The following is a 27211-nucleotide window of genomic DNA, read 5'->3' on the forward strand; positions in this document are numbered from 1 at the left end:
CAAATTTCAGGTCACTACAATATTACAGGATGTACTAAAATCAATACTAGGCAAATGTGGAGTGTTAAGGACGGGCAGTCAGGAATATTGAAAGTGCTAATGAACTTCCTTTTTAAGCAATCTTTCAAAAACCATGCTTCAGTCCATCCAGCCTAATATATGGATTTGAAGGAACATTTTGGAAGCCAGCGTGAGTGTCCTCCAATTTCTGGTAACGTTGAAAGGGACTGGTTATGGAGGCACACTGTCTCCAGTTCTGATTGCAGCTCTGCCTCTTACCAGGCAAGGCACTCAATGCTTTTAAGGCTCAGTTTTTTCTTCTGAGAAATGGGGGTAATTGGTATGATGATTAAGTAAGATTATGTGAAGTTTAGCACAGGCTTTCCTATAGTATTAAACAATGAACATTATTATTAAAAGCCTTGCAGGATCCTCTTGAAGCAGGAAACATGTAGAACTGGATGCTTCTGTCTTATTAGGCTAGGGCAGGGGTGCACTGTCCTGATCATCCTTGCTCCCCTTTTCTCTGACGTCAATTCCTTTCCCTTTCAACCTTGACCCTGCTCCTCCTCATTGTGGTCTTTTTCTTCCTTCCTCTTAGCTGGGAGTTCAGGGGGTTTCAGAGGGAATTACACTGTGTTCAGCTATAAATTTGGAGTGGCTGTGGGAGGAGCCTCCTCGGTTGCCATGTTGGCCTGGAACTCTCTGGGCTTTGGCTTGAGCTTGAGGAAAGGCAGTGCAGAGGAGAGTAACTAGAACTCTCTTTTCCTTTATTCTCCTAAACAAATCTTTAGAAGAGTGGAGGGTTTTTCTACATTTTAATTCTAACTCAGAGAATTGGAGCAAGATCATGCAAGGATATGTTTGGCATGTGAGTGTGTGATGGATAGGTGGTATGGATGCTGTTAGTAGGGGTAGAGACTAAAACCAACACCTGGACTGCCATTCTACCTTGACTTTGGGATGAGGTCCAGAATCTTTTGGGGTTCCTGGAGGTAGAATTCATTATATACTTTCATCATTGTCGTGGCTCTTTTCTGGTCACTGAACGATTAATGCACGAAGAGCTTTAAGTGCAATTTGTAATTGAAGTAGCTTGTGAGTAGGGCCTTTTCTATTTGCTTCTAGCTTGTTCCAGATTTATAGCCTCTATTTATAAGTTTTTATCTTGCTTTTGAAAGAATGATCAACCCATCAGGGCTGTCGCTGTCCAGTTGTGCAGGACGTTTAATGTCTGGTCTGCTGGCTGAAATCCAACCTGAAGTCATCCATTGGTGAAATCAATAGCCTCGTCCTGTTGGTATCTACCTGGAGGAAGGAAAGCTTTTTTTTCCCTCCCTACTTCTCACCAAAGTCCAGTGTGGGATAATACACCCCTCCCTCTGTTTGGCCAGCTAATGCTCTCCCCTCTCTGAGAGTAAAACACAGACACATAGGATATTGGAGTGTACCTACTGCTGAGCTCAAGTATGTATTACATAAAACTGCAAATCTGTTAATGTGCTTTAGAGCTCATATACTGCCTTTCCTTTTCCTTATGCCTGAAGGGAGGCATTTTTACTTCCAGATGCTGGAACTACTGTGATTTAAAACCTTTTGATCATTTTTTTTTGGAATGCCAATGAGTCAAAACAAGAATTAAACAAAACTGGATCGTATTTTTAAAATAACATTTAATGAATACAAACTTACAAAAGTAGTCATCCCTTAACATGGGGAGAACATACAAAAATAAAAGGTCTATGAGCTTAAAGCTTTTCCTAGAATACAGTGGAGCTTAGTCTAACTTTTTTATGCAGAACAGTTTGGATTTGTTAAAAGCTGTACAGTTCACTATTTCCATCTACTCCAAACTCATTCTTTCCAACCCAATGTAAACTAGAGGAGTCAGCTGTGTTAGGATAATCAAGTTGGTTTGATGGTTTGGGGAGGAAGGATGTGGAGAGGGACAAGAGGAGGAAATTGGCTTCTCTGGTCCATTGTGAGGCTTGGAGCCCTTGTGGTTGAGGCCAAGGGTCAGGCTTGGCACTGTAAAACACCAAAACCACTGGAGGTGTTCTTCAACTTCTGGCTTCATGGATGGCTTTTCTTAACTACACAGGCAGAACATTTTTACTAGCTTATAAAAATAGAGTTTTACTCTAGGTAGGCTTGGTTTTACCTCAGTGTGGCATTTCAATTTTATTGACAAACTATGGCCCAGTAAAAACTCTTTACCAAAAAGCATGGTTAACCCCAGAGGCTTTCTTTACATCAACCTGGATAGTATTTAATTTTGAAGCAACCATTCTCTAGACAAAGAGCAGCCTTCAACTCTGGGACACTTACATGGCTGTTTTGCACAAAATGGAGATGAGTAACAACATTTTCTGTCTTTTCCCTTGATGCTCTAGGGTCAGCATCACACACCACAGGTCTGCTCACAGTTTTCCAGGATTTTCGTAACCTTGCTTAGGTGGGTCATGGATAAATGAATGAAGCATGTGTTCTGTGTACCTTCTCAGTGTACATGAACTGATATGAAAGACAAAATCTATGAAAGGTATGATGAAACCAATGCCTTCATCCAATGCCAATGATATGGACAAGGTTAATTTAGAAATAATTTGACAATATATATCAAATGATATTAAAAGTTCCTTAATTTTGTAATCTCAATTCTTGCCAAGTATTCTAGCGAAATAATTTTAAAAATAGAAAAGAGTTATAAGTGCTAAGATATTCTCTGAAATGTTATTTGTTTTAGTAAAAAACAGATATAACCTACATGTTTAGTGTAATGGTTGAATAAATGCCCATTTGATGTAATATAATTCAGCCACTAATAATATACATATATCATGTAAGTCAGAGAATAAAACCACTGATACATTAAGTGAAAAAGGAAGGATGTAAAATTGAATGTAGATGGAACTATTTTCAAAAAGTTTTATAGAGAAATATCCTAGATGGTGGGTGATGTTTTAATATACTTTAATCATTTTGCATCATGTAGATATGATAAGTTGAAAAAAAAAAAGAAAAAATAGATGGCCCTTATAAGGCAGGCAGAAAAAATGTCAATCTCAAAGCCTTTTGTTTATTTCGGTTTGTGGAAAGAGGGCACATGAGGCTCCTTTCAGCTCCATGCATGAGCCAAGAAGGCCAATCCGGCTGAGGGTCATCTTGGAAATGGCACTATCATTAGAGACGGAGGAAACCATCCTGCATTCCAGCAAAGATTTGAGAATGAACCAAGTCTCATATTGCAGCTACTGTTCATACCTCTCTAACCCTAAGATTTTAAATAATTCTCTTTCATCTATGCATTGGTCAAATTTATACTTTCATTATTCATTTAATTTCACTGCTTAAAATTATAGTAAGCCCTGATTATAGAAGCCACTTTTTAATACTAGAAATCCATTTCATAGATGGTTAGTATTGAACGATATTTGGAATATTCTATTCACCAAGCATACCATAATACCTAAATCATGCAATCCTAGTATAGTGCAACTTTATAAAATTCATTTAGCTTGCTATCTAAAATTCTGTTTTTTTTTTCTTTCAACTTTTTGTGCAAGGGCTTTTATCAACCCTTCCTTGCTTATTGTATATTGAGAAAATCCAAGCGGATATCTCTCAATTTTAACTCAGTGTACACCTTTCCCTACACCTATTCCTTTTAGAGAAAGGATCTTATGACAAGAATAATAGATTTGCATATATCCAACCCATGGTTACTTCCAATCAATTGTGATATTTTTGTGGTGTTATAAAATAGTTCTCCACAGTACAGATCCATGTTGGCAAAAGCAAAATCAAAGAGTACATTAACTACAGAATTCACTATGGCAATACTTATGATCACCTTCACTTACAAAGAACAGTAAGAAAAATTCTCATTCCTTTTACTTCATTTGGCCCTCCTTCTCAGATGTATCTCAGAAAGCCTTTATCAGTGGCCACCATCTTACTGTTTCTTTTTCTTTGCATTCAGCTCTTGAACCAGAAAAGGAAGTTGCATGTATTTCCCCTGGATTTTGCAAGACATTAGGTCATGCATGTTGCCCAAAGCAAAAAAACTTTTTAGTGTGGAACCACAAAGCTAACTGTGACCTTAGCCCCGCTGCCTCCGGGAAGAAGAGAGGCAGGGACCTCCATAGATTCATCACTAACCTGAGATTAAATGGCAATCTATTCCTGTCAATTTCTAAAAGTCAGGCAGCAGTTCCTTCTCTGTTAACAAACTTTAAGCCATAGTGGGAGAAAAATTCTTTCTTAGCTGTGCGCATTACGTAGTCTCCTCTAAATATACAATACTATAATTGAGAGTCCAGGTGAATCGAGCTTTGCTTTAAATATTGTCCATCTGATGTTGGTTTTGAGTTCCTCTCCCAGCCCTGGCGGATTCGTGTAAGGGTCTTGTCTATACATGGCAGGATGAGGATAAACTTGATCACCAGCACGGTGCAGGGAATGATGAGCGCTATCACATAGGCTGAAGGAAGATACCATATGAGACTTGCAGGACTGAGGAACCTCTTTCCGCCATACACCAGGGTGTGGGCTGTGCACAAGATCAGGGTCAAGTAACCCAGTTTGGACTATATAAGCAAGAAAAAATACATATAAAAAAGAAAAAATACATATATATTAACACTATATTTACAACTTAAAGTGAAACACTCTAAGCCAATGAAGAATATGTATTACCAACCACAAACCTTTGACATCTGTACATTTAGAGTGTACATTTAGAACACTCTTCTAAGTACTGGAGAAAGCATTAACCCTCCTTCGGGATGACAAATATTTCATTAAAAAAAGATTGTGCTTACAAATGATATGGTGGTTTTATCCTTTTTTAAAAAAAAATTATTCTTGAAGTAGAGTTGGCATACAATGTTGTATTAGGTTCAGGTGTCCAACAGCTTGATTCAACAATACTATACATTTTGTATGCTCACCATGATAAGCATAGGTACCAGAGATCACCATACAACGTTATTACAATATTATTGACTATATTCCCTCTGCTGTACTTTTAATTCTCAGGATGGGTGACATAGATGAAGGGGATTAAGTGGTGGTTTTATCTTAACTTGGGTGGATGGGAAAGTTTGCTAAGAGTAAGCTCTTTTGAGTTAGGATAAATAATATACTTTGGCTTCTTCCCCAATGGAAAACTCTTTCCTTGGTCAACTTTTCTGGAGGCCAAAGGTGAATAAGACACAATATGTCCTCAAGAAGCACCACATTAGGTTATGTTACTGACTAAAAGCAGATGCTAGATTGTTTCTATCACAGTAAAGAACAATTAGAAAACTTTACTTTTGTTTATGTGTTTTGGCCTAAATTCTAAAGCTCAACATTTATTTCTGTCTTAATGCCCTGACTAAAGGTGTTAACATGAGAAAATGTTGACTGTATTTGTTCTCGGGGAAAAACTGCAAGACTTCTGAAATTTGAATAGTTTTATAAAATTCAAATCTAATTTCAGTTACTAAAGGTCTTTTCTCTTATACTGGTTCACATTGAGCATACATCAGAATAATCTGGAAGGCTTGTTAAAACACATTGTTGGGCCACACTTCCAGAGTTTCTGATTCATTAGGTCTGGGTGGAGCCTGGGGATTTGTGTCTCTAATAAGATCCCAGGTGATACTGGGGTTCTAAGACACACTTTGAATACTATTAGTTCATAAGAATAGTAACTAAATGCATTTAGAGACATGTCTGGTGGTTGATATGTGGGAAAAAAACAATTTTCCCTGTTGCAGATCGGCCTTGAGTCTGGTATGATAACAGTCTAACATAGCTTGCTTTGATGGTTTTAAACTTGAGTTTAGTACATGCCTTTTTGTATCAATATATCTGTATTCTAAGGTTGATCTTTCAGAAGTAGAAATTTTGTCTCTGGGTTTCTCTTCACCTTGTGCCTAGCACAACCCTATGCACAAAGTCTATTAGTTGTTGGTACTTTTCACTAGCTACTCTTACCTGTGGCCCTGGGAGTAGGCAGTGATCTGGGCAAGTGATGCCCAGTTAGGAAACAAAACTATTATGCTAGGCCTTTGGTGCTAGAGTTTAGCATTTTCTCACTTGAACTTGGTTCACTTGCTATTTTTGTGACATTGCTAGGGAAGTGAAGGAGCAAAATGAAAATCTATGCATGATATGAGAGAAAAATGAAAATATTTGTTAAGCTGGACTTGTGCAATATAAAGGAGATTAAGTCTTGAAGCCCTTACCTGTACAAATCGGAACTCTCTCCAGTTGACCATATTGCTAACTGATGGCAAAGAAGTGATTCCCAGGAGTACAAACAGGAAAAACCCAAGGATTCCCAAAGCTACGTAGGAATCACTAAGCCAGGCAGTAGAAGTGCTAAATAGATCTTGTGTCTTGGCTGTTGCCTAAGAAAAATTATAAGTAATTTTAAAAAATTACGTTTTTTTACAAACTGCCCAAACTTCTAAGGGGACTGAAAAATACGTCTGCATGGTATATTTGCTCAAGATAAATTGTATGTATTTCTTTTTTTTTTTAATTGTATGTATTTCTTAATAATCACTTGAAAATAACTGAAGAGAAAAATATACTTGGAAGTGATATTTCTTGGTAGGAAAAGTAATTGGTTCTGCTGGGACTTTATTATAATAGTTGACTCCAGGAGTTGTGTAGAAAGTTTTAATTGACCCCATAAATTTGAAAACAAAGTAAGCATTTACTTAAACCTTCTTTACTATATGGCTTTTTGTTCCCCAAGCAAAACTTGATGTTCTCAAATGATTATACCAAGGATTCTCTTTTTCTGCCTGACATGCTGATTATTCACACACACGAAGCTTGGGTTCTTTCATGTTTATTTGTGTCGTAATATAGCATCAAGTCTGTCACACCATAGATTGAGAAAAATCAGGCCCTTAAAATGGGACTCTTACCCAAGAACTTTCCATGTATTTGTCAGGGAAATAATGTAGAGATATCCACAGAAGTACCATCAATAAGTTATTGACTCATAAACTTTGAGAATGCAGTAAGATTGATCAAAACCAATTATTTCCAAACTAGAATGGATGGATAGCACTTCCCCTGGGACTGCTTGCAGACTCTCTAAGCTGATTCTCTCTGAATTTTTGACTATGCAGAAAATAGTATTTGACATTTGCCCAGAATTGTTCAGTTTTCTAGTTATTGAGGATGGCTCTCCTCGAGTCAAACATTAATGAAGTTATAAGCACCCTTTGTGAATTTGTTTACCTTCCTGTGACACAGGTTTGAACAGCCCCCTTATTTATAAGATGGTTGGTTTTGACTCTGACTCCCGTGTATAAAAATAGAAGTTTGGAAACACATTGGTTTACATTTATTGACTGTACCCCTCCACAAGGAATTCGAGTAGGTGTTATTAAGTTTCCTGAGCCCCCAAATCTGTCAGTTTGCCAGTATTCCAGTGAGTCTTGTAAATCTAAATTTCATTCTCAATAGTTGTACAAGATCTCAACTGAATTCATTAAAAAACCAAAACCAAAACCAAACCAAATCAACAACAACAACAAAAGAAAACAACCAAAAACAGACAGTAGCTCTAGTTACTTTAAAAAATAAAGATGTGGTGATCCCCGGGTGGCTCAGCGGTTTAGCACCTGCCTTCAGCCCAGGGCATGGTCCTGGAGTCCTGGGATCGAGTCCCGCATTGGGCTCCCTGCATGGAGCCTGCTTCTCCCTTTGCCTGTGTCTCTGCCCCTCTCTCTCTGTGTCTCTCATGAATGAATAAATAAAATCTTAAAAAAAAAAAACAATAAAAAAAATAAAGATGCTTAGAAAGTGATTTTTCTGTAATTGTGAAGTGTAATATGATGTAACAAGATTTCTCTTTGATTTAAGGAACTGGAGAATATAAATGAGTAGAGATTTACCTGGGTAATGGTTCTGTTTTTCAGTGTCCATCGTACATAATAACGGATAGGAATCACAAGTGTGTAGAGGACATGGAGGAAGGCAAATCCCAGAGCTACCAAGCCAAGTTGCTTTCTGCAAAGCATCCAGTGGTCAAGCCAGTCTGGGAATCGGCGGTATTTTGTACCTCGGTACAGTTGCAGAATGGCAGCAATAACACCAGGGAGGTAAACCAAGGCAAGCAGTGTAAGTGCTGCTATTGGAAAGATACGATTTGGAATGGAAATAGCCAAGCGAAATGTGATATCTTTCTTGCTATTAACATAAGGGTAGATTATGTCTCTTATAACACAATAGAAGAAGAAGAAGACACATAGAATAGCAGACAAATAGAAGGGGAACTTCCACATTGGAAATAGTTGCAGGGGGTAGTTTTCAATTTCTTTGGCTGCCATGAGAGATCCTTGATCCAGTGGAGTAAGCCCAAGAGTACGAACAATATCCATCACTCTTTGCTTGGCATGGCTATCATTTCCGCAGACAAACACCTGGGTGAAGAATAATTAATTAATTAATAATTAAATAATACTTATTTTTTGTTAATAGTTACCTTGAAAGTCTATATAAGCACTGTGCAGAACAAGGACATGCTTTCCAAACAAGGATGGTAGACACAACATGTTTTAAACTTGCACAGGTGTGCTGGATATTTAAGCACTAAGGTTTAAGTTGAGGGTGATTTTAAGCAGATTGACCTGATATAATAGGACCTGGTTCTCCACAGGGTGAAGAGTTTGATTTTTCTTCTGTATTTGTGGGTGCTACATCATCTATGGATTACCTTAATCTCAGTGAATAAATGGAACCAGTTTCATACAGTGTAATGGGAATGGAAAGGATATCCATCAACAATTTAACTGTGTTATTTTTTAGTACTTACACAAGGCCTCTGGAGCCTGACACCACTGGGTTCCATCAATCTAAAAGTTGAGGGTGCTGACAGTGGGCATAAACCACAACAATCGACTGTTTTACTCAGTTAAACCCAAGAAAATTATACGTGGCATGTATTAGCAAACTGACATGTAGTGTGTATTTTATTTTGGAATTCTATGTTGGCGTCTTTGAGGTAAGTGCCCATTACAACATTCACTTTTTAAAGATTGAGTGTAACTTAATCCTTTAATTTTACCTGCCGATTTGCATCCAGTGTTCCAGACTGGAGAGCCCAGGCTGAGATGGTGTTAAATGCTTTAACTATGTGGGCTCCTGGCACCAAATGAGCAAGGTACTCTGCATTAGATTCTGGATACTGATTGATTTTGAGGTTGTTGCTGATGTCAACCAGTATTTTTCCTTTGAGCACCTCAGTTAGTTCCTTGAGAAAATCGTAATGCTCTCTGTGGACTGCTATGATTATGATGTCCGATTTCTGGGCTGCTTCTGAATAGCTGAAGATCTCTGCACCATGGGGCAGCAGACTGGACTTCTGGGGGTTTCTACTTCCAAAAACAATAGAATAATTACACTGGAGCATTTTAAATGCTAGTGATCTTCCAAAATCTCCAGTTCCAAAAATGCATACAGTCTCTTGCTTTTCTGAAGAATATATAATAGAAGGAAATGCATCTGTAGAAGTTTTTTCCATAACTGAAAGATAATAACAGAAATGGGAAACAAATATGAAAGCTCAACATGGAACAATTATTGTCATATATATTCTCATATGTGTCTTATTGAACAAAATCACTGGTCAAAAACTTCTTTTGTTGTATAAAGAGATGCAATGAAAAACCAGGACACTTATTGGCAGATGCTTTAAACTTATATGGACATGTGTTGCAATGATACTGTGTTTGTCCAATACTTAACAGTTAGAAGAGTTCTCAGAGCAAAATCTAACAAAGAATTCACTAGTAAGGAAATTGTAGAGCAATTTACTTATGTTTCATGATACAGAGAATCCTAAATAAGACATTAGCAAACAGAATCCAGCAGACTGTTAAGAGAAAATGTACATTGATTAAATGCAGATTATTTTAGGAGTGTAAAGATGAATTCTGTAAATTCAATATTAGAAAATCTACTAATATAGCTTACCATATTTAGAAGACTTAAGGAGAAAAACACAGTCATATTTATGGATGCTGAATGGGCATGTGTTAAAATTTGACATTTATTTTTTACTTATAGTTAAAAAGGAACAGATAGGTATTTCCTTAACATACAAAGTATCTTTCTCAACCTAAAATCTAGTATCTAACTTAAAAAATAATTACCAAAAAAAGTTATTAGAAACACTCCTGGAAAAGTCATTAGTCAAACAAACATGTCTGCTTTAACCACTTTAGTTAGTATTGTTTGGAAATTCTAGCTAACATAACTGACCAGAGAAAGAAATTCCAAGTATAGAAACTCAAAAGGAGTTGTGAGTGATGAAACCAGTTTCGCAAAACTGGAAAAAGTCAACTGAAAAGGTACCATACATATAGAGTCAACCCAACATCTTGTTTAGGAACCCAATTAATATCAATATTTTTCATATATTAAAAAATTGGTTTGAAGATTTAATAGAAGAAAGGGCCCTACTTAAAGCTGCAACAAAATAGAGAAAATATTTAGGAATAAACTTAACAAGATAACAAGACAGATACATGATCTACATGAAGAGAAATATAAAATTCTACGCAGAGAAGATTTATGTAAATGGAAAGGTACAGCATGTTCCTGGATGGGCAGGCTCAGTTTTATGCAAATACCAATTTTCCTGAATTTAATCTCTAAATTCTGAACAAGAAAGTACTGAATAGGGGCTAGTTCTATTAAATATTAAATATTTAATATCTAAATATTATAAAGCTAAAATAATGAAATAATATGGTGTTATCACAGGAATAGAAAATGTTTAGTGAAGTATAGTAAAAAATATAGAAACTGACCTAAGCACATATGATAAAGATGTCATCTCAAGTCAGTGAGAAAAAGGTTGATTATTCAGTAGCAAATATTGATAGGGACAACTAAATAGCCAATTGGAAGAAAAGGTTGAATCTATACCTCATACTCCTGGTACAAGGAAAATTTGAAATATATTAACGATTTAAATTATCTATCTATCTACCTACCTACTTTAAGTAGATCTACAATAAAAGTAGAAGGAACCATGTAGAATTCTTTTATAACTTGAAAAGCCTCTTTCCTATATCACAGATCCCTGAAACCATGAAAGAATAAAGGGCTAAATAAAAATATAAAGTATGTCTCTCAACCTAAATGTAGTATCTAACTTAAAAGTAAAAATTGTCATTTATATTACATAAAAAATGTGATTTCGTAAAAACAAATACCTGCAAAGCAGAAACCACTGTAAGCAAAGTCAGAAGATCAACAAACTAAAAAATATTTTTAATTCCTACAGATAAAAAAAGATTGCCCATTAGAAAATTGGACAAAGAATATAACTTTCATCCTAAGGTGATGCAACAATAGTAAAAAAATCTTAATCATATCCAAAATAAAAGAAATGCAAGATAAAATTAAATAGAAATACTGTTATAAAGCATGTGAGTTACTTTTTTAAAGTTTTTGAAATTTAAATTAAAAACAAACCAAGTAAATGTTTTCAAAGTTCCTATGGTCCAATAGAATAATCTAGGTTGTCCTGAAGTATATTATTTTTTCTTTCAGTAATGAATTTTTCTCAAAAACTTTATTTTAAATAACATTTATTATTTACTTTAAATCTTTCTTTCTTTCTTTCTTTCTTTCTTTCTTTCTTTCTTTCTTTCTTTCTTTTTCTTTCTTCTTTCTTTCTTGTCTCTTTTGTTCAGTAATGTATCCCCAGTGTTAACAAGAGCACTGACTATGACAGACTAGGCACTTGAAAAAATTTGTTGAATGATATTAAAAAGGTGGAATGTAGGTGTTGGAAATAACTGTTTGCTTCGTGTGCCAGGCACAGTGTGGGCACATAATGAAGAGGAAGTTGAATGATTAAAGTGTAGCCCCTAGGAAGAATAAAGGAGAAAAGAAGTTGGGAGGGTGTTGTGAAGACATTGCTTCTTTCACCCAAATGGGTTTAAAGTAATCCTCAGTGAATTTGCTGTGGAATTTTAAACTAGTTGTAGTCACTATTCAATTCTTTTTTTTTTTTTTAAGATTTTATTTATTTATTCATGAGAGAGAGAGAGAGAGAGAGAGAGAGAGAACGACTGAGGGAAAAGCAGGCTCCATGCAGGGAGCCTGAAGTAGGACTCAATCCCAGGGCCCCAGGATCACACCCTGGGCTGAAGGCAGACGCTTAACCACTGAGCCACCCAGGTGTCCCACTATTCAATTCTTCCATGGTGGATTTCATGCCGACTGTAGAGCAGATGAAGCTTGCACCTTTTTAATGGGATTTCAGAAATTTGCCCTTTCCTTCGTAGCGTATGGAAAACACCCATATTCTTACCTGAGTTTATGCAAAGATGTGTCCCTGTATCACAAGCAGATCATTTAGAGCTTTCAAGTATTCAGAAGTCATGGAAGAAATGAAACCAGAAATACAAGACTTTCCTGCACTTCCACAGGAACTCTTTGAAAAATTGAATTAATCACCACAACTAACTCACTTTTAAAACTAGCTGGTGAGTGATATCTTGAACTATGTCAGAGAAAGGCATGAGCACATGTGGAGAAGCACCTGATGATGATACGTGGCCTTTCATATGGAAACATAGCTGAGCTGTTGAGAAATTCTTAGTAGCATCTGCAAACACAAACCAGTTTAGCAATTTATATTATATTGGTTAGCTGCTAATCGGTTAACACCTGCTTGTTATAACTTAAATCTCTCAAACTGGTGAATGAAGCCTTGATTATTGTGAATGTGTTCAAAGAATGTCAGTTGGCAAGCTATCCCCTCACCTTTTATTGAATCTTTTTTTCCCTCCTATGTTATTTTTCTCTCATAATCAGATGAACATTTGCAAGCAAAATACAGATTTGATAAAGTTACCAGTGTCCTGTAATGAGATGGATGATATCTTTATTGACATATTCTCACTTGGATCATTTTAATTAATTCAAAGAGAGAGTGATTCCAGACTATTTTGACAATTTGGCAACTACCTTAATTTATTCTAACCTGTCATAAACTTTTTTTTTTAATGGAGATATCAACTAAAGAGCTCTTTTTTTGGGGGGGGGTCCAGCTCTTACTAGCACTATCAGCTTGAGTAAATTACTCAAACTCTTGGTGTCTCAGTTTCATCATCTTTCAAATGAGAGATTGATAGTACCTACTTTGGTGACTGTGAGAATTAGATGAAATAATGTTTGTTTTGTTTTGTTTTGTTTCTTAGAGAGAGAGGGAGAGAGAATAGAGAAAGAGAAAAGGGGGAGAGGAGAGAATCCCAAGCAGGATCCACGTCCAACACAGAGCCCCATGTGGAGCCCGATCTTACAACTCTGAGGTCATACATGACCTGACCTGAAATCAAGTCAATCACTTAACTGACTGAGCCACCCAGTTGCTCCATGGATTAATGTATCTTAAAACAGTTCTTGAGACATAGTAAGTACTCAGTAAATTGGCTATCATTAATAGATTATTCAAGTATCTAGTGATTTTCTAATTTTCCAATCTATTAATTACCTAATTAATATAACCTTTATACAAATTCTATAAATTAAGGGTTAATTGTGCTTCTATAACTGATTATTGGGAATATTTAAAATTTATCTGAAATAGTATTCAATAATTCTTAAGAAATTTCTGCTTTCCCCACTTAGTGCTTATAAATAAAATCTTATATGAAACGGCTTTAGAACATACAAGTTTATCAAAACACAGATGTATAAACAGCTCAAGAGTGAATTTCTCTCATTTGTAATTCTTACTCATTTTAATATTTCCCTCTTAAAATGCAAGTTGGCAATCCAATGTAAACACACTTGGACTGCTACCAACCATTGAAATTATTTTTACTTTCTTAAATTTTCAGAGTTATCACTGGACAAACTGGAGATACAAAGACAGTAGGAAGATATAAAATAAAATATCACTGACTTAAAAAAGAAATACAGTCATTCAATTGGGCAATTAATTACTCCTTATCAAGTTATAGAAGTTCTAACGTTGATAATTGTGTTGACCACATCTTGAGCTCCTCCTCTCCACATCCTCCTGGTTTTACTTCCAGTTACTGGGCAGTAATAGAGCTCTGCTGAACTCCCTCTGCCCAACAAAAAGACTCGCTTTGGGGACCCACATCTTGTATCTCTTGATTCTTGTCCCAAGGCTTCTCTGATACCTATTTCTGCTTAACTTTCACACATGTATGACCCATGGGGCCAGCATTGACCAATGGGGGATGGGACTCCAAGGATAAATGCTTACCCTTTCATCTTCTGGCACTCAGTTCTGACACATTTTATAAGGCTCCTCAGAAAGTCCCAGTGAATTGAGCACAACTCCTCTGTAGTAGTGGCCTACTTAATGTTTTTTTTCCCACGATCTTTCTCATGTTCCTGATTTATGCTTCTTGCCCTCACTCCTGCTCCTTGGAATCACTTCCCTGGTAAACTATCTGTATGCAAACCTTTGTCACAGGCTCTACTTGCAAATCAACCCAGGATAATACAACTTTTTGATAATTTATTTTTCTGGAAAAAGAAAAATGATCGGACCTCAGTTTTCCATAACTGGGATGATGGAATAACATGTGAAAAATAAAAAGTTAGTAATTCTTTGGAAGAATTTCACCCTGAACTCTTGGAAAAAATTCTAATAAAAGGAGTTCATAAAAATGAGATGTATGCATAATCTAAACCACAAGGGAGATCAAGTTGAGGGTATGTTTTACAGTAAGTACTATGTAAAAAAGGAAGTTATGCCTATTTCTGACTATTTATAACTCAAAATTGCTCCCATGTGTAAATATGGATTAATGGAGGTAGTAAGATTTCTTATGCAATGACTTAAAAAAAGTTTCATAATCCTAGTTTACTCTTAGATGTAGGAGGAAGGAATAAAGAAAATAAGAAAGGTGGTACACAGGTAGCAGAGTTATTAAGGGGAAGAAGGATTAAGATAGTTAAAACATAGCATGGTGATTTCTTTTTCCTTCTGCTTTTTACAAATCTCAGTTCTGTGTAACAGAAAGCACAACAAGAATACCCCCTAGATTGGAAAAGCTCCAGGACTTATTTTTGTCTCCTATGGAAGCATCTCCCACAGAGGCTCCTGAAGACCAGGGCCAAGACAGGTAAAGTGATCCTACTGGGTGTTCATATAGATTAAGAGATTGGTAATCAATAATGCAGATGCAAAGGTGTTGAAGATGACTTTGAAGCCATGGTAGCAGCTGCCAGAGAATCATGTGTGCATGTCTGTGTGTGTATGGCATTAGACGGGGAACCAGGTGTGGCTCATGTAGAGTCTTGCCTGTCGTCTCCCTTGGTCTGCAGATCCCACCCCAGGCTTGGGGAACCTGAGGTGGCATTCTTTGGGATATTCCAACTAGATGTCCCATAAGGATCCTAGGGCTTGTCTGGCTTTTGCATTTTACTTCTATCACCCCCCCAGAGGTCAGAGATTAGGGAGGCCCTGGCTATTTCCAATTTAAGAGGATTCTAGCATACTAAAAACATGGAAATGTCCAAATGAGATAACAAAAATTGCATTTTTAAAATGTTTACACTTAACAAATCAATGTTATTAATGATAGAATAATTTTATTTGAAATGGTTATAGACTCACAGGAAGTCCTAAAGCTAGTACAAGAGGTTCCTGTGCATCCTTCATTTGCTCTACTGGTTACACTGTACATAGCAATAGTGCAGTATCAAAACTGGGATATTGACATTGGTGTAATGTGTGCATATGTCATTTTATCCCATAGATAATTCATGGATCCACTGAGGTTAATCAGGATACAGAGCTATTCCAGCACTACCCTGTGATTGTTGTACTTGCCCTCTTCCCTGCGCTCCTAACCCTTGGAAACCATGCATCTGTTCTTTATATCTCTAATTCTGTCATTTTTGAAATATTTTATAAATGAAATCACACCAAATGTGATCTTTTCATAATGGCTTTTTTTCCCATTTCACATAATGCCCTTGAGGTCTATCCACTTTGGTATGTGTATCAGTAAGTTCCTTTTTATTGTTCAGTAGTGGTCCACTGTATGGACTTCATTTGCTTATTTTTGATCTATAGGCCATTTGGTGAAAAGTCATCTCACCTTATACCATCTTCCAGTCAGATTTTTATGTTTTAGCTGTTGAATTTTTATATATTCTAGATATGAATTATTTGTCAGATATATGGTCTTCAAATATTTCATCCCACTCTGTGGCTTGTTTTGTCATCATCCTAGCAGGGTTATTGATATAGCAGAAGTTTTAAATTTTGATTAAATTTAATATATTGCTTTTTTTTCTTTTATGGATTGTGCTTTTCATGTCATATATAGGAATTCCTCACTTAAACTTTGGTCCTGAATATTTTCTCCTCAAAGCTTGATAGTTTTATATTTCACATTTAAATCCATTATCCATTTTGAGTTAATTTTTATATAAAGTCTGAGGTTTAAGCCAAGTTTATTTATTTTTTTGCCTATGAATATCTAATTGCTTCCCTACCTGTTGTTTAAAAGGCCACCCTTCTTTCATTGAATTGCTTTTGTACCTTTGTCAAAAATCAGTTGCCTGAACACGTGTGGCTCTATTTCTGGCCTCCCTATTCTGTTCTATTGATCTATGCATCTGCCTTCTGCCAATTTTAAAGTAGCTTTGATGCCTTAAAATTAGGTAGACTGATTCTTCCCACTTTATTTTTTTTTTAATTTTCAGAATTGTTTCAGATATTCTAGTTCCCTTGCCTTTCAATGTAAGTTTTAGGGTAATCTTGTCCATAGCTATAAACAATTGTATATTTTAACTGCTTATACTCCAACAAATCACTGATTTTTGCTTATTCTAAAAATACAACACAACCTATTTTGTTTATTTAGGAGATAATTACAGTTTGTATAAAGGTATTAATTCATGTTAAAGCATAATAGCAATGTACGGTTATCTGATAAATAGATACAAATCTAAAGTTGTATAATGGACTTCTTTTCATCCTAAGCAGTATATTTCTGTATATGCATAGCTGTCATTTGGAAAATACATCAAAATAAAAATTAAAATCCCTTGTGTATCAGCAGCCAAAGGCTAACTGACTTTTCCCCCCTCTTTTTGCCCTGGAAGAGATCCTATTCCTTACTCCTCTTAGTGAGAACAGGAATCAACAATCCAACCAGGCCACTTCTAAAAGGTGGGCACTTTTTTGCCTTTCTTTCAGAAAATGGGCGATTTGACTCCCCTAATGTTTTCACAGAGTGAAGAGGAAAATATGTGAATACTTATGAATATAAGATCATTTGTAAAAATGGGAAGAGGAAAGAAAATCTTCCCCCTCTCTCTCAGGTGCAGATAGACCTGAAAGGAAAAATTAACCTTCATGAATCTTCTTATATCTTGTATCCTGAGAAATTTATAGAAAATACAAATTAAGGTAAATTCTTTTATATAAAGATTTAATCTTAGTTATACACAATATTTGTTTTTTGGCTTACCCAATTTTGCATATTTATACAAAATAAAAATGCAAAAAATATTTCTTTAAAAAGGTTTGGAAGTAATCGTGAGAAGGACTATAAAGACAAAACTATCATCACAACACACAAATTTGGGTAATAGAAATAGTGTGCTGGGAATCATAAAGACGTATAAGTGACAAAAAAAAAAAAGACCCATTTAGCAAATTTGGTTTGGATGGGAATGCAGGAAGAGGAGGCCATGATGGTGGTACAGACAGATGTCTTCCTGGCAGTCTTTCTAGACTTTTATTTGACCATCAAAGCAACTTCTTAGAATCACTAAGGTTTATAAAATGCAAATACCACCACAAAGGATTATACTAGAAACCAGGGGTTCTCAACCCTGGTGCATATTATAATTACACAAAGAACTTTTCATAAAATACAGATGACCAAACTCTTGGAGAGTCAATCAACAAGTCTAGGGTAGAGCCTGGGCAATTTTTTTTTCTCCAAACAAAGCTCCCCGAGATGATCCTGCTGTTGAGCCAAGATTGTGAACCAGTGCCTGTTAGCTTTCAGCTAACGGCCTGCTACAGTGGTTTTCTTCACACATTAAAATCAGCTAGGTAGACATTAAATGCTAGGACACCACCCTCCTGAGATTCTGAATCAGTTGGTCTGAGAAAGAGCCCAGACATCTGTATTTTATCTTATTTATTTATTTATTTATTTATTTATTTATTTATTTATTCATGAGAGACACAGAGAAAGAAGCAGAGACATAGGCAGAGGGAGAAGAGGACTTAGGGAACCACTCAACTGCTGAGCCACCCAGGCATCCCCAGACATTTGTATTTTAACAAGCAAACAAAGAAAACAAACATACAAACAACAACAACAAAACCCAACCCAAACAAGCAATCAATTCTAAAGAGCACCCAGGACTAAGAAACACTACAAATGAAAAAAGATAAGGGTGTCTTTTTTGGAGAGGGATGGTGGGGAAGAAAAAGGCCGAGAGAAAGCAGGGTGTTGATGAGGTTGTCAGGGGTTGCAGTAACATTTCACCTGCTTTACAACAACTTTTTCCACGAAATAGTCATTGGCTGAATCTGAGAGGCTAGAATTCCTATTTTTATGAAAACCAGAGGCAAGAATGAGTGTGCAGGACCCACAAGGAAGAGAATCAAAGGAGCCAGACTCAGGGCTTGGTGTCAGACTGCGGGTAGGCTTTGTCAAGGAAACCTTGACAAGTTGTTCTCCATGAGCCACAAAGTTCGTTGGATCAAATCCTCCCACAGATCTAACAGAGTACTCCTGAATATTAACTCTCACATTGTGCCATTCACTACCTCATTTATCATTTGGATAAAATAATTATTAAAGATATTCTCCCCCTTTTTCCACTTAAGAATTCAGCTTTGAATTCTGAAACGATTGCTCATCGAAGAGTATGAATTCTTTGGCAGGTAGTATCCCCACAGGACGCATACACTTCCACTGATGTTGTACCACACAAATCCAGTGATCTGGCTTAGCCCCTTCCAGGGAGTTAGAACACAAATAACACTTTTAAACTCTGTAAGATGTGACATGATTTGTCATTTTAATTTGATGCCTGGAAACAGGGATTTTTTTTTTTTTTTAGTCCTTCCTTCTGTTTTATTTTTCCTTCTGAATTTCAACCCGAAAGCACTACATGACTTGACAACATATTTGTAATGAGCTGAAGCCCATCAATCAAATATTTCCTTTTATCACAAGGCATAGGGGCAGGAGGGAGTTCTGCAACAGTGCCAGGCTTTTTGTGATTAGAGCATTTGTTTTAATATATCCCAGGGAGACATGGAAAGCAAAAACTATTTTTAAAAATTTAAAACCTTCCACTAACACGTGAACCCATCCAATTTTTTCACTGAGGTATTTCTGTATTTAGTGAGATCAAGGTTCTTCAGGGAAAGCAAGCATATTTACATTTAAGCCCATATCCTTTTCTGACACGTATATATTATTGCAGCAAAATCAGAAGACTTTGGCTTAAAAAGACCTCTGATTGCAGTTTATGAAAAATGTAACGTCTAGAACCAATGGATTCTTTTACTAATTATTTTTTTTGACATTCAGTCTTCAGTGTCTATATGTTATTTGAAAATATAATTAAAGTATATTTCTTATTTTAGCCTCTGTGGTTAGAAGAACCTCTGTTAGTAACAGCCACTGACTAACATATCTAGCATTTAACGCATTTAATCTAAATAAGGAAACCATTGCCGGTTGGTTGCTGAAAAACTGATAAATTATTGCAATTGTTTTGTAAGAAAATGTTATTTATCTCATAGCAACCAAGTTTACTGGTGATTCGTTTTTATGCTAGCTAATAGAATAATACAAAAAGAAACAGTAGTCTTAACTTTTATGGTTTGATCAAGTCCTAACTAAATCTAACCTTCACATTAATGTTCTAGAGGGATATATACCTCCTCAGGAATTGCTAATAAGTAGAACTAGCTATGGCCTGTGCTATAACCAAATGATTGTTAGTAACATTTCAGTACTAACCAATGAATTACCAAGACAGCAAGGAGATGCAGATCTCTGTTACCTATTTTAATTGTACTTTAAAAGAAAAAGGATTTACTTTTAAGTTCTTTGTGAAATTCTAGTTCATTCAAAAATCTTTTTAATGCATGTTTTCTCATTTAGATCTCAGCTTCATCTGTCAAGATAGATGAAGATTGTGTTATGATTCCCTGGCCAAGAATTTTATCATGTAGGTTCATTATCTACTGACTAGGCTGGTTAGTTCATTTGATTAAAGCCTGGGGCTCATGACAACAAGGTCAGGAATTCAGTCTTGTCTGAGTTAATTTGCCTTGACCTCTATTTATCTTCTAAATGCTGAACAACTTCTTATGCATCTGTAATTTACCAAAGATTCAGCATCAGGACAGAACCTGGGCTGCCACCACCAGAAAATCAACTGTATCTCACGGATTAGGTGGCATTTTGTTTATACACACTATATGAGCATTTGTTTACTGAATAATTTGGGGATTGCAACAACCCACTTAGTATTTAGTGTTAATGGATTTTGCTTTTTCTAGGATTACCGTGGTCAGAGATATTTAGCAAGAGATTTGATCATTTCTATTTTTTTTTTTTTTATATTGAAGACTTTATTGATTTGAGAGAGTAAGAGAGAGAGAGCATGCAAGAGAGACCACCAGCGGGTGGTGAAGGGCAGAGGGAAAAGGGAGAACAGCAGACTCCCTGCTGAGCAGGGAGCCCTACTTGGGGCTTGATTCCAGGACCTAGAGATCATGACCTGAGTCAAAGGCAATGCGTAACAGACTGAGCCACCCAGGCGCCCTGATCATTTCAATTTTGAATGAAAATTTTGTTTTTTTTTTTTTGTTTCAGTAAGCTTTCTATTAATAGTCATTTATCTTCATATTGAGACCACTAAATTATCTGAATATTGATAATTGCTAAATTAGTTTGGGGTAGAGGAATATTGATGTGAATCTGATCCTACTCTGAAGTCTTTGCTGATGAAATGCCACTCTGCTTCATGTTACCTATCTTCTTACCATTTTTTAGAACTCTCCTGGGGGTGGGGCACCTGGGTGGCTCAGTTCATTGAATGTCCAACTCTTGGTTTCTACTTGGGTCATGATCTCAGGGTTATGAGATCCAGCTGGTCCCTCCCCTCCTTAGACTCTGTGCTCAGCGTGAGTCCCCTTGAGATTCTCTCACTCTCCTTCCGCTCCACCTCCTGCTCTTCGGCACACATGTTTTCTCTCTCTCGAATAAATAAATAAATCTTAAAAAAAAAAAAAAAAAAAAGAAAGAAAGAAAGAAAAGAAAAGAAAAAAGAAATCTCCTGGGGGTGATTTACAGATTCTTGGGAAAATAGTCTCTTTTGGGTATCATTTTCTTCTTTCTAAGCTGGCTCTCAGAGGCAAGGAATCCCCAGTGGCCACTGGGCCTCTAATGTTTGCCAAAACTGATGAGCTTGAGCTTGAGGGCAAGACCTGGCCTTGCAGCTGCTCCATGTCTTACCCCAGGGAACAAAGTGCTATTGAAACTAACTCCTTCCCCCTTCTTTGTGTTAGCCTGTGATAGACAAGTTTGAGAGAGGTCCTAGTTGATAAATATTTTTAAATGAGATGCTCCCTATTTTAAATTCCTTGGTTTTCAACCTCAGCTCATTTCAATGGTATGGCTAGAGCTGGCCTACCAGATGAGGGCTTGAACTCAGCCATGGTGAGAGTTTTCACCCCATGAAAACCAGCAAATGCTAGCAATTGGGACTTTTTTTTTCTTAGTTATTTACCAGCACCACACCAGCTGTTTCTCTTCCACTCATCCCTTCTCCTCAAGAATGGCATGTGATCATGGAAATGGGAAAATAATTTGGCTGATAGGGTGAAACACTATTCCAGTCCTACCTGCAATTTAGGCCTAAATCTCTTTCCCTAGGGGCCTCCCTTCTCAGAGGGCCCTTACACTCTAATGCAAATGGGGTCTGTGTGGCTCCCTCTTGACCAGGAAAGGGCCTACACACTGTCTGCCCCAAACATGGAATTAACACAATGCTGCCTATAAATCTGATACTTTTAGACTCTTGCTTCCCTCAGGGAGATAGAGGTGGAGGCCTCTTGCTGTACCACCATCCCCAAACGTATATCTTTCCATTTTCCAGGTATGCCTCAAGAATGCACAATTGAGGACTGCAGTCTGGGAAAACCAGAGGCAACTGGCACCTTTCATTATTAACTGAGCCAAACCATTTGCCAATCTATGAACTGTTTTCTCCCCAACATCCTTTCCTTTTCTATGAAGAAATAATGGGGAACATAATTTTTTTGTATAAGTATGATTTGCTATAACTTAATTCTTTTGAACTGTTCACTAAGCTTCATATCTTATGCCATGCTTTCAGGTATTAAGGAAGGTCTAATGTGCTTTACTTAAGTTAAACTAATTAAAACCTTTAAAAATTCAATATTCCAATTTTCATGACCTCAGTTAAATGCCTTAATCGTATTATATCACTCTTTAAAATGAATTAGACTCCAAAGTATTATAGTTACAATTTTTTTTTATGAAACTTACGCAGTATAGTAACAACCTAATAAGGTTACTAAAATTAAGGTTAATGAGAAAAAATGCCAAGGTTCCTGCAATTTCCTCCTTCTTTAAAAAAAAAAAAAACTTATAATAATTTCCACTATTTATTTTATATGCACCATACAGTGCAAAGCAAGCTTATGCTTCTCCTGGATTGGCAAGCAGTTGAAATCTGGACACTTCAGCCTTACGTTGTACAGTGCAGGGGGCACCTCTGCTCATGTCCTGCTACCTCCATAAGAGTTCACATCTTCCAAAAATAAAAATCAGTTTATCAATGTCTTGGTAGGGCTTCATGTTTTCAATAAAGTTTTTGAACAGATTCTCAGTGCTAGGCACTGTGCTGTGCTCCAGTCTTGGGGAGGATGGAGACACATCATCAAACTGCTCTAACCTGCTGTGTAAGGACCCAAGCACAGGAATGTGCACAGCAGACCCCACATTAGAGAATGGGCACTAATTTAGAAAAAGTGGAAACAGAACAAGGTGTATACTAAAGTCTGCATGAAATTGCTTCAGCCATTGTTTAATTTGTGTTCAAAGCTGTTTCCACACCCTGTAAAAAGAGCAGGCATAGATGAAACACACAGAATCAGTGTGGACCATTAATTGCCCCCTCATCTTCCCAGCATTGGTGCCATTGCCACTGAAGACCTGATTGGAGCCTTCTGCTCTGTTCTTAATGCCATTTTTTCCCTTCAGTATTTGGATCTGAGACAGAAGAGACTCCCTAGTTTGCATTCTAATAACCTTCTATGAGGTGTGATATATAGTTGTATTGCTACCTTTTTGGTTTCTTTCTTTCTTTTTTTTTTTCAAAATGATAGTTCCTAACTTTTCAAAATTACCCTTCACACACATTTTTTTTTCCTTTTAAGATGAAAAGTGGGCTTTACTTCAGCCTGACATTAGGATTGCTCACACAATCTACATTAAAAAAAAAAAAAACATATTTCTCTCAAAACAAGTCTTCTGAAATGTTTGACTGTCAAAGTACAATGTAGTAAGAACTCTCCCACATGGTATCATAAACTCTTCTGGGGCATTGTGGAGAAGGATTTGGATCAGGATGTCAACATCCTGCCTAGTTAGAGTGGAAACACTTCCTCTAGTAGAATAGTATATTCTTTTTGTAGTGATACATTTCTGAAAGATGATCTTCAAACAGTACAAGCATTCTTTGTTCTCTTAATGATTTTGGAAGAACAGATTGTTTATGTATATAGGCCAAATATGTTTTCTGATCATGCATTGTTTTAAGCATTAATTATCCTTTAGTTACCTTCTTGGCTTTGTTCCTTCCAAGACTAATTTCTTCTCAACAATAGAACAAGTGTTAATTAAAATCATTTTGGAAATGTCCTACAAGTCATTCAAAATATCCTGAACAGGTTTAATACATCATGCAGAACTGTTCAGAAAGTCTTCATCATTAACTAATGAATCATTTTCTTTGGATTTACAAAGAACAGAATCAAATAGGTGACTTCAGAGTTCTTGTCTTTGTAAATCTTATTTCTGTTATTTCTGGAGTAACTACAACTTCAAAAGAATCCTCCCACCCAGAAAACTACATTATTCATAGTCTGCATAGAATCTTACAGTAAGAATTATAGGTAGATGTGGGGATAGGCCCCATAAGTAGCAAATGACCTCCTTCTTGGAGGACAACCCAGAGGACACTAGCTATAAGGAACCCTAGCAAGTCTTTAAGTTTGAAGGGTTATTAGGCATATATCTTTGTCAGTAGCTTTGTGGCCTTCTTAAGATTTTTAAAAGGAAATGATTTTTAAATACCAGTTGACAAAAAGATCCAAATGACTTATAAAGAGAACAAGACGATGAGGATCATGAAACACTAGATTGCATTTCTGAGGGTGATTACAGAATCAGCTACCTGGGAGACTTTAAAAGAAGAATGAGGGCAGCCCTGGTGGCGTAGCAGTTTGGCACCACCTGCAGCCTGGGGTGTGATCCTGGAGACCTGGGATCGAGTCCCACGTTGGGCTCCCTGCATGGAGCCTACTTCTCCCTCTCTGACTCTGCCTGTGTCTCTGCCTCTCTCTCTGTGTCTATGAATAAATAAATAAAATCTTTAAAAAAAAAATAAAAGGAGAATGAAAATAAAATAAAATAAATAAAAAAAGAAAAAAATTAAAAAAAATAAGAGAATTTTTGTCCTTTTAATAATGGCATTAACAGTGGTAGAGTAAGTAGGGGCAGTCCTTCAGGAGACAGGGAAGAGCAGAGTGACTGCCCAGGATTGCTTCGATTTTGAAATTCTATGATATCTGAATCCATTTTTTTTAAACTGTTCAGAAGCAGGCTCAAGGCCCAGGGTTTTCAATTTATTAACGGGCATATAAAAATGTATTTGGTTACTTCTAACAACAGTTAGCAAGTGTAGGCAAGGCAGAAGTCTAGAAATTATTCTCAGGTTAGGGGTCAGATCTCCTACACACTGGTTTCTGAAACCTGAAGCTTCTATGTGAACTTCAGCAGAACCATAAATGTTGCCAGTGGAGAAAGTGCTATGACCCAATTTCTCTGTACACATGTACCATTTACTTTACAACCGCAAAGCCTGATAAATAGAGGAAAGCTTCATCCTGTTTTCTGAGTTGGCAATGTTTGCCATGCAGATAGAATACATGCAGGTGGAATTTCATTCCGTGCTAAATCATAGCATTCTGAAAAACTCGAGGCCTTGCAAAAGGCCGTATCTCAAAAAGTTACTGCTTCAAATAAATGTGCCATTTTATAAAATTACACCTACTGGATCAGAAAAAATGTTCTTTCATGTGAGTGACATTTATATGACTGCCATTTATAGGGAATAGGACATTCTCACATAGTATGGCTGAAGAATGCTTTTGAAAGCTGAGAGTATTCTCTGAATGATAAACGCGGTGGAAGTCTAAGACACTTGTGTGGGGAGAGATGCCCCACAACCGAGTAGCAGCCCTATGAAAATGAAAATTGCCTTATTATGAAGAAAGTAATTGCTTGGTTATATTTATTGCATAAATGAGACTTTCAATGTATTTCAAACCAAGCATCTTTAGTAATGGATTTTCACTTTGTTACAGTGTTGGACTGTGAGGATCATCTGGTCCAATAGCCTTTTATTTTACATACAAGGAAACAGAGGCTAAGGTGGTGAGCTGCTAGTTGGAACTAGGAATAGGATTCTCCAACTTCCGTCTCCTATCCTCCATCCAATTCACTTTCATTACACCAGTCATCTTTTTAAAAAAGTTCCTAAATTATTGGGTAGCCCCAGTGGCCCAGCGGTTTAGCACCACCTTGGGCCCAGGGTGTGATCCTGGAGTCCTGGGATCGAGTCCCACGTCGGGCTCCCTGCATGGAGCCTGCTTCTCCTTCTGCCTGTCTCTCAATCTCTCTCTCTCTCTGTCATGAATAAATAAATAAAATCTTAAAAAAAAAAGAAAGTTCCTAAATTACTATCTGGAGCCAAAAAACTACCATCTAGCTGCCTCTGGACAAACAGGGAAACCAGGCTATACTCATTCTTCACAGTAAATTACATTTCAAACTGTCTCTGGAAAAGCGATCGCTAAATTACAGAAGGACATGGAAGTCAAGGTCAAGGACGGAAGCGGTGGCAGCTCCGAGGACAAACCTCGGCTCCTGGGGAGGGTCTGGGGCTGCGGAGATCGCCAAAGCTACCTTCTTCCAGGCCGCTTCTCGGGGAGCGCCGCAGGACCGCCCTTACCCCGAAGTGAGGTACGGAGAGGAAGGCACACGCGAGGTTCCCCCGGGGGCGCTCCGCAGGGTCGGGGAGCGAGGAGCGGGGGCCGCGGACGCCCCCTCCTGGAGGGGCGCGGGGGCGCGGGGCGCGGGCGCGGGGCGCGGGGCGCGGGGGCGCGGGGCGCGGGGCGCGGGGGCGCGGGGCGCGGGGCGCGGGGCGCGGGGCGCGGGGCGCGGGGCGCGGGCGCGGCGAGGACTTTGCGGGCGCCTGGCGCGGGCGGGCGGGGGGGACTGGGGTCCTGGAGGCAGCGGCCGCAGGCGGGTGGAAGCGGAGCGGGGAGCGGGGCTGGTGGCGCAAGGTGCGAGGCGACGGCCGGCGACCGGACCCACCTGCTGAGAAGTGCTGGGTCCGGCGCAGCTGCGGCGGGGCGCGGGCCGGCTCGGCGAGGGCTGCGGGTGGCGCCCTGGCGGGTATAAGAGGCGGGGAGAGCCGAGGGAGGGCCGCTCGGTTTCGCAAGATGAGCGGTGAGGAAAGCGTTTCCAGGAAGAGTTCAAACTGGGAATCCCGGGCAACTGGAAGAACCAGAACTTCCGGCGCTCGGCTGCTGCGATCGCCGCAGATGCTGCCCAGGGATCAGCCCCCGGGCTTTCCTCGGGTTTTCCCCAGAGCCCTTGGAATCGGTGCATTCCGGGCAGAGGGAAGCTTAGCGGGGCCGAGCAGGATCCCTCTCCTGAAGCAGCCGGACAGCTCTGAGTAGCTGGGACAACCCTGCCTACCTGGTCTAGACTTCCAGGCATTTCTCCCGTTGGCATTTTGTCTCAATTCGGCCTAAGAGGTGACACGTCTTTCCACCTCTGTCTGGAAGCCTTGTGGGGCCCATAGCATGGATGATCTTGGATTT

At 38.0% G+C, this 27211-nt stretch overlaps 1 protein-coding gene across 2 annotated transcripts; it reads right to left on the bottom strand.

Annotated features, from left to right (window-relative positions):
- Positions 1–1658: 1658 nt before the first annotated feature.
- STEAP4 (STEAP4 metalloreductase) lies at positions 1659–27211 on the bottom strand. Of its 2 annotated transcripts, XM_072764217.1 has the most exons (5): positions 26700–27013; positions 9080–9537; positions 7908–8435; positions 6237–6401; positions 1659–4589 (listed from the first exon to the last, which is right to left on the bottom strand). In XM_072764217.1, the coding sequence occupies exons 2-5, from the start codon at positions 9533–9535 to the stop codon at positions 4305–4307; spliced, it is 1434 nt and encodes a 477-aa protein (XP_072620318.1). In that variant the 5' UTR covers positions 9536–9537; positions 26700–27013; the 3' UTR covers positions 1659–4304. The 2 variants fall into 2 exon arrangements, with proteins under 2 accessions (XP_072620318.1, XP_072620319.1); XM_072764218.1 differs by lacking the exon at positions 6237–6401 and having other exon boundaries at positions 26700–27211.

This window comes from Vulpes vulpes, chromosome 7 (assembly GCF_048418805.1).
Source record: "Vulpes vulpes isolate BD-2025 chromosome 7, VulVul3, whole genome shotgun sequence".
NCBI classification, from domain to species: Eukaryota; Metazoa; Chordata; class Mammalia; order Carnivora; family Canidae; genus Vulpes; species Vulpes vulpes.